This window comes from Zalophus californianus, chromosome 13 (assembly GCF_009762305.2).
Source record: "Zalophus californianus isolate mZalCal1 chromosome 13, mZalCal1.pri.v2, whole genome shotgun sequence".
Taxonomy (NCBI): Eukaryota; Metazoa; Chordata; class Mammalia; order Carnivora; family Otariidae; genus Zalophus; species Zalophus californianus.
Window position 1 is genome coordinate 49982499 of NC_045607.1, and position 16437 is coordinate 49998935.

The 16437-nt window shown below is 38.2% G+C and overlaps 1 protein-coding gene across 5 annotated transcripts in view; it reads right to left on the bottom strand.

Moving 5' to 3' along the window:
* The window catches only part of DENND4C (DENN domain containing 4C), a 135611-nt gene that overhangs the window by 13888 nt on the left and 105286 nt on the right, over positions 1-16437 (bottom strand). For 4 of the 5 annotated variants that reach the window (XM_027616650.2, XM_027616648.2, XM_027616649.2 and 1 more), the window contains 7 exons: positions 14803-14980; positions 14037-14146; positions 13568-13743; positions 9240-9422; positions 8271-8466; positions 5826-6071; positions 4622-4739 (listed from right to left, as the gene is read on the bottom strand). In XM_027616650.2, coding sequence (XP_027472451.2) covers positions 4622-4739; positions 5826-6071; positions 8271-8466; positions 9240-9422; positions 13568-13743; positions 14037-14146; positions 14803-14980 — 1207 coding nt within the window. Of the gene's footprint in view, positions 1-4555; positions 4740-5825; positions 6072-8270; positions 8467-9239; positions 9423-13567; positions 13744-14036; positions 14147-14802; positions 14981-16437 lie in introns of all 5 variants that reach the window. The other variant, XR_003523847.2, reaches the window with a different exon arrangement.

Genomic DNA, 16437 nt, shown 5'->3' on the forward strand with positions numbered 1-16437 from the left:
AAATTTATTACAATTTGTTTTGCAGCCCAACATTTATCTATCCTGGACAATGTTCCATGTGCACTTGAAAAGAATGCGTGTTTTGAGATGAAATGTTCTGCATATATCTATTCAATTTCTTTATATATTTAGGTGCTCCCATATTGGGTGCTTAGACATTCAAAACTGTTATATCTTATTCTTGGATTGATCCTGTTATCATTATGTAAGGCCCTTCTTTGTCTCTTGCTACACTCTTTGTTTATAGTCTATTTTTTGTCTGATAAAAGTATTCCTACCCTAGTTGCTTTTCCTTTGTTTGCTTCCATTTGCATGGAGTATCTTCCTCCATCCCTTCACTGTCATTCTCTGTATATCTTTAGGTCTAATGTGAGTCTCTTGTTGGCAGCATAATCCATTCTGTCCCCTTCTTTTGACTAGAGCATTAATCCATTTATATTTAAAGTCATTATTGATAGGTATATACTTATGGCCATTTTGTTACTTGTTTTCTGGTTGTTTTTGTGGTTCTCTTTTCCTTTCTTCTTCTCTTGCTCTCTTATAGTTTGAGGGCTTTCTTTAGTGTTATGCTCGCATTCCTTTCTCTTTATTATTTTTTGTATCTATTATAGGTTTGTGATTTGTGGTTACCATGGAATTCATATATAACACTGTATGTATATAACATTCTATATTAAGCTAATGGTCACTTAAGTTTGGACACATTTTTAAAGCACTAAATGTTTACTCCCCCTCCATAATGTCCTATTTTACTTCTTTTTGTGTATTCCTTGACTGATTTTTGTAGATATAATCCTGTCATAATTTTCTTCTATTTATGGCCTTCTCTTTCCACTTAACATTTCTTTTAAGGCTTGTTTAATAGTGATGGATTCCTTTTACCTTTTCTTTTTGACAAACTCTTTCTCCTTCAACTCTGAATGATAACCTTGCCCGGTAGAGTATTCTTTGTTGTAGGTTTTTTCGTTTAACCACTTGAATATGTCATGCTCCTCCCTTTTGGTATGCGAAGTTTCTGTTGAGAAATCAGCTGCCTTATGGGGTTTCCCTTGTATGTGACAGTTTTATTTTCTCTTGTTTTAAAATTCTCCAGCTTTAATTTTGCATCTTGGTGCAGCCTGCTTGGGCTCATCTTCTTAGGGGCTTTCTGGGCTTGCTGGACCCGGGTGTCTATGTCCTTCCTCAGATTAGGAAAAATCTTTCATCTGGGATATATTCCTGTGTCTCTTCATTTTGTCTAACTCTGGGTTTCTCTATATTAGGTAGGTCAGCTGTCTCTCCCAGTCCTTGTGAAAGTAGTGGCCTTGCATGGAAGAGGTCCTGTGGTGCCCTACAGTGCAATCCCCCCAGTCACCAGAACCAGGTCCTCCAAGAGCTTTCCCTCTGTGGGCTGCGTGTGTCCTCTTGTTATGGCTGAGCTGTGACTGCCTCGGGCATGCTGGCGGGTGAGGCTGACCCTCACCCCAGCTGGCTGCAGTAACCTGCTGTAGGTGCACTGGGCAGGGTTTGAGAGGTCAGCTGCAGCCACCAGGAGCCCACTGGTGGGTGGGGCTGACCCTCAGCCCAGCTGTCTGCCATTAGCCTGTACTACTGCTGCAGGCACACTGACGGGTGAGGCTTGCTTCCTGTGCAGCCAGTTAAGAGGCCTGAATGCAGGAACTGCAGACATGCTGGTGTGGGGGGTGGTTTACACCCCTGCCCCTCAGGGCAGGAGTCACTTCGGAAGGACACCTTTCCCAGCCAGGGCTGCTTTCGGGTGTGGCAGGGCAGGAGCTACTTTGGAGGGGCACCTGATGAGGCAAGTGGGTTGGATGGGGAATGTCAGGGAGGGGCATGCAGTGCTGGTAAGGTACATGGAGACTGTTTACTCGCTCCCCCAAGTGTCTAGCTATCGAGGCTGGGAAAGGGCAAGAAAAACAGTGCCTACTAGCACTTTTGTTCCCAGAGAAATATGCAGATCCCTGCCCCTTTGGTACATGTCTTAAAATTAGTCAATAAATCCCCTTTCACGTATATCCTAGGCACTTTTCGAGCTGCTGCTTTGCTGTGTTCCTGGCGAGTTACTGAGCATGCTGGCTCTTTAAAGGTGGGGACTCAGTTTCCTATCATCCTCGGGTTCTCCTGGTGTTCAGCACTGCTGATTTTCAAAGCCAGATGTTATGGGGGCTTGTCTTCTCAGTCAAAGTCCCCAAGGCCAGGGGTGGGGTCCGATTCCCTTCTTCCTCCATGTTTGTGACGCCCCTCCCATTTGTGGTTAGTTGTGCTGGGAGTGGTCCCCAAGTGCTGACATGGCCTTTCCTCTAAACTAGCTTGGGAAGACACGCTTTGCCAGTCTTCCAGTCATTTTCAGAGTTAGTACAATACATGTAGCTGTTGCCTTGGTTTGGCTGTGGGACAAAATGAACTCAGGACTCTCCTACTCTATCTTCCCTTCTCCCTTTTAAATTATTATTATTATTTTTAACAATTATGGTTGTTTTGCTGGGAAGTGGATCTCTGAAGCTCCTCTTCCAGAAATCACTGGAAGTCATTACCATTCCAGAAGTTCTCACCCACTTAATTCTTACGTCTTTTGATGTCATTTACATGCCAATTCTTCATTTAAAGCAGCCCAAATCAATTCATTCTTGAGAAACAAGGCCATTCTTGAGAGCTCTTTTATTCCCATCACAAATTACAGAGTATTTTGAAACACTTCTGCATTTCAAGAGAGGTAGGAAAATAACTAAAGAAATAGCAACTCTAATTCTATTATTATTTTAAGTAGGCTCCATACCCAGCGTGAAGCCCAACATGGGACCTGAACTCATGACCCCGAGATCAAAACCTAAGCTGAGATCAAGAGTTGGATGCTCAACTGACTGAGCCATACAGGTGCCCCTAGTTCTATATCTAGCATAAATTTCAAGGTTACTCTGCTTCTGTTTAAAAAAAAAAACACACACACATAAAAATATCAGAACTGAAACCACCACCAAAAGAACAAAAACAGCTTGTAATGTATTTAACCATAATTTTGTGACTAGCATTTTCAAGGGGAAAAAAATCCTAATAGCAAAATAGTAATAGATTTTTTAAAAAGTACAAAAGAGTAAAAGTGAACTGTTCCCTTTCCCATCTGAGGAGCCACTGTTAATAGTGGTTTTAGACCTTTTTATATGCATATATTAAAAACACAGATATATATTTTTGGTGGTTTTTTGTTTTGTTTTGTTTTTAATTGAAAAGATCATATACTGTTCTGAAACCTGTCCCTTTTCCACTTGATAAATGACATCCTTTTCAGCGATCCATATGCAAATGACTCAGGCCACATTTCATGATATGGATTTATCACCGCTCTCCTGTTAGGTATTTACGGACTTCATTTCATTATCACAACAAATAATCATACAGTAAGCATCACTGTGCAGACAACTTTCCATACCCTACTTCTATAGAACAGAGTTGTCTTACTCTGAGTTAAAGAGTATCCACATACTAAATATGGATAAAATAGGCCACATTCTTCTCTAGAACTGTATCATTTTCACTTCTAACAGTGTATCAGAGTGTTCTTTTCCTCCATATCCTCAAAAAGATTGGATGTAATAAAGTCTTCTGCCATCCTGATGTAACCAAGTTTGTACTTTCCCTTTTTAACAAAAGAAATGGATGGATATTTCACTAAATAATGAGATTAAGCATTTTTTCATGTTTGTGTTATGAACTGAATCATGTTCCCCCCAAATTAGTATGTTGAACCTCTAACCCCCTGTGTGACTACATTTGAAGATAGGGTCTTTAAAGAGGTAACTAACATTAAATGAGGTCATAAGGGTGGGGCCCTAGTCCAGTATAACTCGTGTCCTCATCAGAAAAGGACACCCGAGAGATGCAGGTGTACACAGGGCAAAGGCCATGTGCAAGCCAAGGAGGGAGGCCATGGGAGCCAAACCTGCCGCCATCCTGATCTCTGACTTCCAGTCTCTAGACTGTGAGAAACAAATGTCTGTTGTTTAAGCCACCCAGTCTGTGGTATTCTGGTATGGTAGCCCTAGCAAACTGATATGTCATGTAATGTTTCTTCCATGAGCTGCCTATTGATATCATATGCTCACGTATCTACTGGGTGGTACTGTCTTATTGACTCAAAGGACTTTGGAATACTGGATGACACCTCTTTAAATGCCCTGTAAAAACATGTTCGAAATATAAGACTGAAAATGAAGCTAGAATCTTTGAGATTAGTATCCATATAATTGAAATCATGCCCCTATACCAACGACACATCCAAATTACTCTTCCAGTATATAGAATTTACTTCCCCAATACCTAACCCAAATTGGCATTTGACAGAAAAATCACAAAATACTCTTCAACTCCCTGAGACAGTCAAATGGGTCAGTACAAGAGCAAATCAATTTGATCTAAAATGGAAAGACTCTTGAAGAGATACTAAAAATGCATGAAAAATCTTAAAGCAGAATAGTTTCTCTCACTTCCTTATTTTTTACCCCAGTAGTCTATAGTATTCTACTGTATGGACTGTACCACAATTTGTTTATTCATTCACCTGAGAAAAGATATATGGGTTGTTTCCAGTTTGAGTCTTTTATGTCTTTAATTCTGTTTTACTTACTAAAATTCCTCCATGAGACATACAAAGGTTCTCCTGGTTCCTGATGAAGGTTGATATTATCCCATAATAGCTGAATATACACAAGTTTGCTATCCTGGGACAGAGATGATAGGGGAAGCTAAAAGAGATCAACAGACAGTATTAGTACCCTACGCATAACAGTAATTACCAGTGGATCTAGAAAGTTTGATTATATAAAACAAATGAGTTCTTTCAAAACTCTGGACCTAAAATTCTAAGCAAAAATTTTAATTTTTATTTGTATCTGATGATAAATATTCCTATTTTCTGAAGTGCAAGTTTCTCATTCCTACTTCCACAGACTGGAAAGACAACTTGGTACTGGCACAGTGGCCACATGAAAGATTAGTCACTTTTACAACAAATTTCAAGGTAAGAGAAAGTACAATAGTTTCTGCTATGTTGTGCAGACTGTTACTTAAAATAAATGAGACTGTAATACTTTAAACAAAGATTGTGTTGTGCCCCTGGTGAATGTTGGGGTGTCTCTCAGTAATCAGTATCATAAAATGAAGGAACTCTAGGAAGCTCAGTGTCTCCCATGCAATCAGGCGCCCCAGCACGAGGACAGCAGGGGCTTTCAAGTCAGACAGGCAGACTGTGGTCTTGGCTCCCCATCACACAGTAGGTATGTGACCTTGCGGAAATTACTTCTCTAACTTTTAATTATATCATCTGAAAAATATGGGTAAGAGAAGGCCTTTAAAATAGTTGTTTTGAGAATTTCAGCTGGAGATTTGATAGTTCAGAATAAAAACTACCTTTTCTAGCCACCCTCACAACTAGATAGAACCATATAACTGAATTCGGGCCAAACAGATACGCAGATAAATGTTACGTGCAGCTCTAGGAACTATCCCTAGAGAAAGAAGACGTACTCTTCTCCATCCATTTTTATCCTTACTGCTGGCTGGAATGTGGATGTGATGGTTGGAAATAGAGCAGCCATCCTGGACCAGGTACAGAACTTGGAAATAGAGGTTATGCACAGCTGACCAGAAAGACAGAAGGATCTCATGTGCCTAACATTATACCATTCCAGGACCACTTACTCCAACTTTTATGTGAGAGAGAAATAACATACATCTTGTTAAGGCATTGTTGTTGTATACTCTGTTACTTGAAGTTAAGCCTCACTCTAACCAACCCCAATGTAGTATAAGTATGGAAGTTGGTACCCTACCTGTACACCTCCATTACAATGTTCAGATGTGAGGATGAGTCCTGGCAAGTTACTAGGAAGGTCCAAACGTCTGAAATACCAAACGAGGTTCCAGAAAATGATTGGATGTTGATTGATGAAAGAGGATGTGTGAATCACTTGATCACCTTCATTTTCTAGCAAAGATTCAAGTTCTTTACGAAGCACTAGAGGACTCAAGTAGGGCACAGAAACAGGGGGAGGATTGGGTCTTTTTCCTAAAGGATCCTTTAAAAAATAAAAATACAGGAAGAAATGAGTATTATCTATTCTGTATGTTTAAGAGTACTTCTCAATGAGATTATGCTTTATCTATCCTTTCAAAATCAGTGATTTCAGAACCAGTACTACATGCCGTATACCCTAATGAAAACCTAAAAAAAGAAAAAATACTTAATCATAAATGCCCTTAAGTTAAAGGATTACAGAAGAAAATTAATAATCCATATAACAGACTCTATTTTAAACATTGAGAGTTTCTCTATTTTTATAAGAAACACTACATTTCAGATGTTTTATAATGATTCCCCCCAAAAAGTAGACTTTATCGTCTTTCTAAAACTCTAAACAGATGGAGCAATCTTTGTGTATTTGATGACTCCTTTTACAATTATATCTACTTGTAAAAGCTTGTTTTTACATTTGGTTACAACAAAAACTATACTAAAGAGCAGTTGTACAAATCAAATAACAAATGAAAAAAGAATCCAATTTAGGGGCGCCTGGGTGGCTCAGTCATTAAGTGTCTGCCTTCAGCTCTGGTTGTGGTCCCAGGGTCCTGGCTGGGATCGAGCCCCACATCGGGCTCCCTGCTTGGCAGGAAGCCTGCTTCTCCCTCTCCCACTCTCCCTGCTTGTGTTCCCTCTCTCACTGTGTCTCTATCTGTCAAATAAATAAATAAAATCATTAAAAAAATAAAAGAATTCAATTTAGTCTTTATAAGTTGTGCATATTATAATCAGACTAAAACGCTTATGACCAACTCATTGAGTACCCCTACTGCCCAGGCTGAGGTCTCCAAATACCATTTCCTCTAAAAAGAACAGGGTTTCTTAGAGAAATGACTGATTCTAGGTCTAGAGAGAGAAGTATATCACATGAGCATGTACAAACATACTGTCATAAGATAGCAAAGAAACTTTAAAAAAAATTTATAAAAAAGCTACTAGAATTGTGTCAAAGGGACTAAGGCACCAATTTGTAGAGGCTTCTAGCTGATCAAGATGGGATAACGTTAAGTATTAATAAGGATAACAACAGCAATGGATGTAAACACAAATGTTTAAATCAATGAGTTCATAATGATACCCTATTCCTCCAAATTAATTGATCACCTGGGAGAATGCTAGGAACCCAACTTGTTATTTTGAAAGTTGGTAAATAAAAGGAAAAAATCAGTTACCCTACCTTTCCAAAATAAACTGTCTTTGGAAAAGCAAACAGAAAACATGGGGGAAGTTTCTCTTTATAGATGTACCCCATATAATAAAGACAATTAGACTATCATCCTTTATAGCTGGAAATGAATAACCTGATCTGGGCATTATTGAGGCATTAATAGCTACTAGCATCACAAAGAAAGTTCATGTCTTCTATTGAGGGACATCCCACCACTGCTATTGTCTTACAAAAATAAAACCACAAAACAAAAACCTGAATGTGATCAAGCTTCTAGATACAATTACCAATTTATACGGCTGTAATCAAGGTTAAAGAAAGGACCTACAGATTTAAAAAAGACTAAAAAAACAAGGGTACCTGGGTGGCTCAGTCATTAAGCGACTGCCTTCCGCTCAGGTCATGATCCCAGGGTCTTGGGATCGAGCCCCACATGGGGCTCCCTGCTCAGCGGGAAGCCTGCTTCTCCCTCTCCCACTCCCCCTGCTTGTGTTCCCTCTTTAGCTGTGTCTCTCTGTCAAATAAATAGATAAATCTTTAAAAAGAAAAGACTAAAAAACAGATCAACCAATTGCAATGCATAGATATTATCTGATCATTCGTCAAACTACAAAGCACACACAAATTTGACTTTTAAACCACTAGAAATTTGAACAGATTGAATAATTTGATATTTTTTTAGTCGTATAATGGCATTGTATTTTTAAGAGTCCTTATCTCGTAGGAACTACGTAGTATACTGAAATATTTACAAATGGAATATATGATGTTTGAAGTTTGCTTCAGAAGAATCTAGGAAAGAAGTGAGTAACGGTATACATGAAAGAAGAATGGCTCTAAGGTGAAAATTACCGAAGCCAGATGGCAGGTCAAAGGAACTCATTATACTCTTCTGGTTAGTTTTGTACATGCTTGAAATTTTAAAAAATTCTTAGTCTGCTTATGAAAAATTTTTATCACTTGTGGATTATGTGCTGCTCTAATAAATACTTACATGAATACACAGATAATTATAATCTTGTTACATACCACAACTTCCTGCAGACTATTTGGGAGACTGACTGTTGAAATGCCATGAAACGGTCGCTGGGAAAAGTCAATATTTTGCAAGGGACCTCCAACACTGTGACTTCGAGTCAAAGATACATTTCGCTTTGATAAACTATTAGGTGCAGGTGAAATTTTCATAGTTTGGACTTCTCCTCTGGCTTTCTTTATTTCATCACTTTAAAAAAAATGAAGAAATGTTGTGTTTGTGCTGTAACACAATCTAAACCTATCCAGCTAGAGTATTTTCTACAATGAATTTTGAGTCTACTGAATGTACTGGAGAAGAATCAGTACCACCTTATAAGACTGACATTTCCTTCGGGCATTTTGTTAAGGAGTCAGAAGAACAGGATGGAGTGGATGACTCCAGTGAAGGGCGGGAAGAAGACAGAGGGTAGATAATAGTCTTTTTAAAAGACGAAGTGCCCATTCAGTTGCTTTATTCAAACATTATTTCATCTTTATTAAACAAAATCACCTAGAATTATGCAACTATTTGCTAAGTAGTTAACCTCTCCCAGGCCACCATCCACCTAAGGATAGAGACCAGATCTTTTTTATGTTTAGTGCTTAGCATAATGCTCAGCATACAACAGGTTCTCAATAAATATTTGATTCAATCAGTATTTAAGAGGATGCAGTATATTTCACAGTAAAGAGAATATGTCTCTGGAAACTGGCAATGACTAACCTAAAAGGGAAAAATACTTTGTATGCTTGAGAAGTTCATTTTGTAAAAGGACGCTGTAAAACATTAAACATAATTTCAAAAATGGTTATCATCACATTCTTTCATTAGATACTTAAATAATATATCATAGAAAAAAGTTAAGATTGACTTTTTAAAATGCCAGGATTTATGCCTACATGCATCAGGTTATCTTTAAAGATGGAATTTTAATAAGGGTACCCAATTTATAATGCAGACTTCTCTGTACTCTACGGTACCTTGATTCAGTTGCGGAGGTGGTTTCTTCAGTTATGGTCTGGTTTTGCTTTGGGAAATCCATAAAGTTGATCAAGTCAGGTTCTGCTGAACTAGATACAGGTTTGTGCTCTGAAGGTTCACTTGCCAACGGAATGCTGCCACTTTGTAAACTGTCACCAGAGGTACTTGGTTTCAGGAAAAAGCTAAATATGGAGCAATAAAAAAAGTCTTTAAAAACCTAGAACCCTCTAAATGTCATATTTAAAATCACTTTATGATAAAATAGTCATTGATGAATTATACAACCCTTAGAATCACTGCCTCTTTCACACACACACACACACACACACTCACACTCACCCTCCTATCATTCTTTCTCTCTTGTCGTAAACTTTTCAAATGAAAAAGGTCTCAAAGTCATTATAGTTCAATATAAGATCCTTTAAAGAAAGCTATGAAGGAAGATGGAAAGCAAAATATTTTATTAATTTTCTGAGTTAAAAAAGAGAGGGAGACAAACCATGAGAGACTCTGGACTCCAGGAAACAAACCGACGGTTACAGAAGGGAGGGGGGTGGGGGCATGGGGTAACCAGGGGATGAGTATTGAGGGCATGTGATGTGATGAGCACTGGGTGTTATACACAACTAATGAATTGCTGAACACTACATCAAAAGCTAATGATGCTGGCTAACTGAACATAATAAAGAAAACAAAAGAGCAGCAATGGTATTTTAGCACGTATAAACTTATAATTGTGTATAGTATCCTCTCCCCCATAAATATCCATTTTGTCTCTAGTCATTTCCTCTTCCCCTTTATTCATTATTTTGTTTTCATCTTATCTCTGTCCTTCTCTTTCTGGGTGGGGGTGGAGTGAGGGTTGGGCCTTGCAAGAGACACACAGAACTCTCTGAGGTAATAGTAATGTTCTGAATCTTAATAAGGGTTAGATCTGCATCAATGTGTGCATTCAATTTTCAAATGGTACATTTTAAATTGGCAGATTTTCTTATATACATCTTTATCGAAAAAGAAAAAAACTAAACAAATACAAAAAGAACTGTAACAAATAGTTAATATGTATGCTGAAGTCTTTGGGGAGAAGCATATTAATGTCTACATCTTCTTTTAAATAAATAAAAATACAGGACTGGTGGATGAAGGGACAGACGGTTGATAAAGCAAGTACAATAAAATAGTAACTGGAGAGATGGATATTTGGGTGTCACTATAAGAAAAATCTTTAAACTTAGCTGCAAGTTTGAAATTTTCCATAATGACATATTAGGGAGGAAAACCAACAACGCTCCTTTATACCTACTTAGAAAATATAAAATAAGGTACTTAACATAATAACTTACAAAACAACACAAAAGAATAAGACTATGGAGAATAATTTAAAGCTTTATTAGAAGGACATAAAAGATAATCTAAATAAATGGGAGATATATACCATGTTCATAGATAAGAGAATAATACTGAAAATGTCCACTTTCCCCAGATTAATCTATACATCTAATCCTGCAATCTCAATGAAAACTCCAGCTGAATTTGGGGGTGGGGGAAGAGGGGAGACTAAAGTTGCTCTAAGCAAAATAAATAAATAAATAAATAAGAATTAATTAATTAAAATTCCATGACGGGGAGCTTACCCTATCAACCAGATGTAACACAAACAGTAATAAAAATAGATTATTGACCAAAAAAAAAGGGAACACAGAAGAAATAGAAGAAAAGGGGTGAGGTGCGCATGGGAACCTGATATATGATAAAGGAGATGCTACCTATCAATGAAGAAAAAACAGGCTCCTTACATGGAGAAAAATAAAGCTGTATTCCTACCATCATACACAAACACAAAAGTGTACTCCAGATGGATTAAAGACCTAAATATCAGAGGTAAAATATAAAGCTAACAAAAGAAACCTCAGGAGAAACTCTTCATGTCCTACAGATGGGAAACAACTTTTAAAACAAGACCAAAGCCACAAGTCATAAGGTGGAAAATCAATGGATAATGACATCAAAATGAGTAACTTCAAGGAATTAATATCAAGAATATTCAAGACAGGGCGCCTGGGTGGCTCAGATGGTTAAGCGTCTGCCTTCGGCTCAGGTCATGATCCCAGGGTCCTGGGATCGAGTCCCGCATCGGGCTCCCTGCTCCTTGGGAGCCTGCTTCTCCCTCTGCCTCTCTCTCTCTCTCTCTCTGTCTGTCTCTCATGAATAAATAAATAAAATCTTAAAAAAAAAAGAATATTCAAGACAGACATCAACAAGAAAAATATAAAAATGGACAAGGTAAAAATATATAAACAGGCAATTCACAGAAAATGTTGGAATAATTAACAAGTATGTGAGGAGATAAACTCATTAATATTGAGAGAAATTCAAACAAAAACAAGACACCACTTGATACTCATTAGAATACAAAAAATAGAAACTTGATAATACCAAATGCTGATACAGATATACAGAAATGAGAATTCTTAGGCACTAGTAGTGAGAGTCCTGCCATCTGGGAAGCAATCTTCCGTTGTTTATTGAAATCATGTATGAAAATGACTCAATGACCTCGCTCCTAAGACTATTATTCTGAGAGAAACTATTTCACAAGTTCAGAAGGAGATATATTTTACAGTGCACTGCATAACTGCAGTGATATTTATAGTAACAGGGAACTGGAAGCAACTGAAGCAACAGTAGGATAATGGATAAGTAAAATGAGGTATTAACTTCCTACAGGAGAAAAGGAATAAACTAGATGTACATACAGCAACTCAGCTTTTAAACTAATAAAAATAGATTATCACTATTCTAATTATGTAAGTTAAAAATGAATAATCGGGGGCGTCTGGGTGGCTCAGTCAGTTAAGCGTCTGCCTTTGGCTCAGGTCATGATCCCAGGGTGCTGGGATCGAGCCCCGCATCAGGCTCCCCGCTCAGCAGGAAGCCTGCTTCTCCCTCTCCCACTGCCCCTGCTTGCATGCTCTCTCTCAATCTCAAATAAATAAAATCTTTAAAAAAAATGAATAATCATACAAAACAATGTATTTTATGAGGGTATATATTCAAAGATATCACACATGGTAGAGTCAATGTCTTTGTTGGATAAAGGAATGAGAGTGGGAATGGTAGGGGGTGGTTGAGGGTAGAGCTAATAGAAGAGGATCCTTGCACAAAGCAATGATAGTGCATCAGGAATTAGAATATAATTTCACTCAGCTCCACACCTGAAGCTAAAAGGAAAAACTAAGCTAAGAAGAAACACCTGTATGATTAGAGATTTTTTAAAAGCAGCTAAAGCTCTCTCTCTCTCATTCTGTCTCAAATAATAAAAAAAAAAATCTTTAAAAAAAAAGGGCGCCTGGGTGACTCAGTTGGTTAAGCAACTGCCTTCAGCTCAGGTCACGATCCTGGAGTCCCTGGATGGAGTCCCTGGATCGAGTCCTGCATCGGGGTCCCTGCTCGGCAGGGAGTCTGCTTCTCCCTCTGACCCTCCCCCCTCTCATGTGCTCGCTCCCTCTCTCTCTCTCTCTCTCTCATTCTCTCTGTCTCAAATAATAAAAAAAAAATCTTAAAAAAAAAAAGCAGCTAAAGGCGGACAATAATATGAAGTTTGCTCCATAAAACAAATAGACTATTAAGTATAATCACTTAAGTAAGCAGTTACCAAACTCTCAATTACTTAATGACTAATTACAGATCACCTAGTCTCTTTTCTATTGCCTAGAATTTGGTCATTTCACCATACAGAACACTACCATAAAGGGGCAACAAGTTGGAAGAAGAGTCAAAAAAAACCCCATCCCTCGCACCTTTATTTTTTCTTCTAGAAGATATAAAGTCATTGAGAGGGGCGCCTGGGTGGCTCAGATGGTTAAGCGTCTGCCTTCGGCTTGGGTCATGATCCCAGGGTCCTGGGATCGAGCCCCACGTTGGGCTCCTGGCTCAGTGGGAAGCCTGCTTTTCCCTCTCCCTCTGCCTCTCTCCCTGCTTGTGCTCTCTCTCTCTCTCTCTATCTCTCTGTATCTGTGTCTCAAATGAATAAATAAAATCTTAAAAAAAAAGTCACTGAGAAAGTAAGCTTAAAATAATGATAAACATTAAAGTTCTGAATGCTCTATGAAGTTTGGCTCCAAGGATTACTACTACTGATGCCTGTGTGTTAAATAAACTGAAAAAGTAGTCTCCTATAGTACCAGTATTTTCTACTCCAGTACTGAGTGAAGGAGAGAGAGGAAAGGGACAGCTGGAGTGTGCCATGACTATTTCACTCTTGCCCCAGGAGTCATGCCTTCTGGGAGGGCACTCACCTCTTAAGGGAGCTTTTTACAATACTAACCTTGCAGAGCCTCTCAAGTCTTTAAATTCTATATTGAGAAGAGGCAAGAAGTTGCTTTTACAGAATGGACAGGTTGTATTCAAATTTGAATCATCTGCCGTCCATCCAGCCATAATTTCTTCATCATAAACTAAAGCTCCACAAGCTCTGCACTGTGAACAACTTGACATCAAAACCTAAGAGTAGAAAAGTGCAGACACTGAGAACCTCCACAGTGAAAAGTAATCTTAATAGGCCATCCTCTTGAGACACGTAATTTTATTTTGTTGATCAAATTTAGAATTAACAGTTCAATCACTTTACAGATAAAACTACCAGTTAATTGCCTTACTTACATAAGACATGAAGCAAATTCAACAAGATGATTTACTAGTCTTTCTACAAGGGTATCACAGAATTCTGTTAAGTGCCATTCTGAAATAAACATGTTTACAACCATTTTATCATGTGCTGAATATAGAACTTTTACCTCCATTGCACAATTCTGATAGATGCTAGACATGCTGGTGTTTTGAGAAGAAGCATGGTCTGATTTTTCACAGTCCTGCCCTTTTATGCTTCTTGGAAATGGAGGTTCACCTAAAGAGAAGTAAATATAACACATTATATGAGAATGTCCTTATTCTTCGGAAATGCATACTAAAGTATTTAGGGGGAGTATCATGAAGTCTGCAATTTATTTTCAAACAGTTCAGTATAAAAATCTCTGTAGTATATATCTAAAGTTAACAATAGTTAAATCTAAGTGGAGAATATATGATCGTTCATTATATGATTCTTTCAACTATTCAGGACATTAGAAATTTTTCATAACAGAATGTTGGAAAAAATAAATAGAATTAAAATTTCTTAAAATAACACAGCACTAAGAAATTTCAGAGACACACAGCCCAGGGATTCTCAAACTCTGGTATACATTTGATTTATCCAGAGAGCTGGTTAAAAATATATATTCCCAAGGTCCCAATCCCACAAATTCAGTCTCAAAAGTTTTAGCCTAGAGTCTGGACATTTGCCTCTATTTTTAAATAAATTCTCCATGTGATTTGGACACACACTGAAGTCTGAAAACCAATGCAACTAGGGTGACTGTAATACTTAAGAGATCATATAAAATAAGTGATAGTATGGTGTGGCTCTATTAAAAACCCCCCGCTCATCTCAACAGATGGGGCTTATTGTGCATGAGGTAGGGGAGGGAAAGGTGTGCGCATACGGATGAGCCCCTCCCATACCTGTTGAGTACTGCAGTTTTCCCACATCCCCGCTGCTGCTGCTACTGCCAAGGCTTGTGCTGCTCTGGGTGAGTTCACTGGGAACCAACCCTGAAATATTCATGTTAGGTGACACATTCTCCCCCAAAATATGGTCTTCGAGGCCAGCTGGGAAGCTGTAATCTCTGTTAGTTTCCTCCTTTAATTGAAAAGAATAAAACCCCACATACATAAATAATATCTTCTCCAATGAGAATATAGTCACGCTGCTCTTTTCAGAATTAAACTTCTCTAGAATCCTGAAATTAATTGTCATCCCCATAGTTTTCAAAACCATTCTTGAACTGTTCTCCATATTATTTGGAATTTCGTTTCCATACTCTTAAGATATTCAAACAATGACCTACAATACTTTAAGATTTTGTTTCACCCCTGGTGAATGTTGGGGGGTCTCCCAGTAATCAGTATCATAAAATGAAGGAACTCTAGGAAGCTCAGTGTCTCCTATGCAATCAGGCGCCCCAGCATGAGGACAGCAGGGGCTATAAAGTCAGACAGGCAGACTGTGGTCTTGGCTCCCCATCACGCAGTAGGTATGTGACCTTGCGGTAATTACTTAACTACTTTTAATTATATCATCTGAAAAATATGGGTAAGAGGAGGCCTTTAAAACAAAGTTGCTGTGAGAATTTCAGCTGGCAATATGATTTTCAGAACCACCACCAGCAATATTAGAGACATAAAATAAGAATAAAGTTCCAAACACTATAGTTCTGAACTCAATGACTGCTGATGCTTTAGTTTAGATAGAAAACATTTCAATAAGCAGTTTCCTTTTTGATTTCTACTTTAAAGAAGACTCATGTTGGGGCGCCTGGGTGGCTCAGTCAGTTAAGCATCTGCCTTCGGCTCAGGTCATGATCCCAGGGTCCTGGGATCGAGCCCCGCATCGGGCTCCCTGCTCAGCGGGAAGCCTGCTTCTCCCTCTCCCACTCCCCCTGCTCGTGTTCCCTCTCTCGCTGTGTCTCTGTCAAATAAATAAATAAAATCTTTAAAAAAAAATAAAGAAGACTTGTGTCTTGTTATAAAACCATGTTAAGTGATAGAAAAATTAAACAGATATGCAAAACAGGAAATAAAAGCACTTATATGACCAACACCCACAAAATACAATCAAAATCTTAAATGTATATCCTTCTAGTCATTTTAAAACACACATATATAGGGCGCCTGGGTGGCTCAGATGGTTAAGCGTCTGCCTTCGGCTCAGGTCATGATACCAGGGTCCTGGGATCGAGTCCCACATCAGGCTCCTTGCTCAGCAGGGAGTCTGCTTCTCCCTCTCCCTCTGCTTGTTCTCTGTCTCTCTCACAAATGAATAAATAAAATCTTAAAAAAAAAACACACATTTATATATACTTTTACAAAACAGGATATTGTTTTTTAACCTATTCGCATGTAGTGTATTTTCATGTCATTAAATCTTCTACATTATTTAAACCCCTGCAACCCAGTCCAGTTTACTGATGTACTGCAATGCATTTAGTAAATCTCTATTGCTTAAACATACAGAATGCTTTCAATTTTATGTGTTACACTGATGAATTCCTTTAAGTTATTTTTATACATATCCCTAATTATTTCCTTAGATTAAAT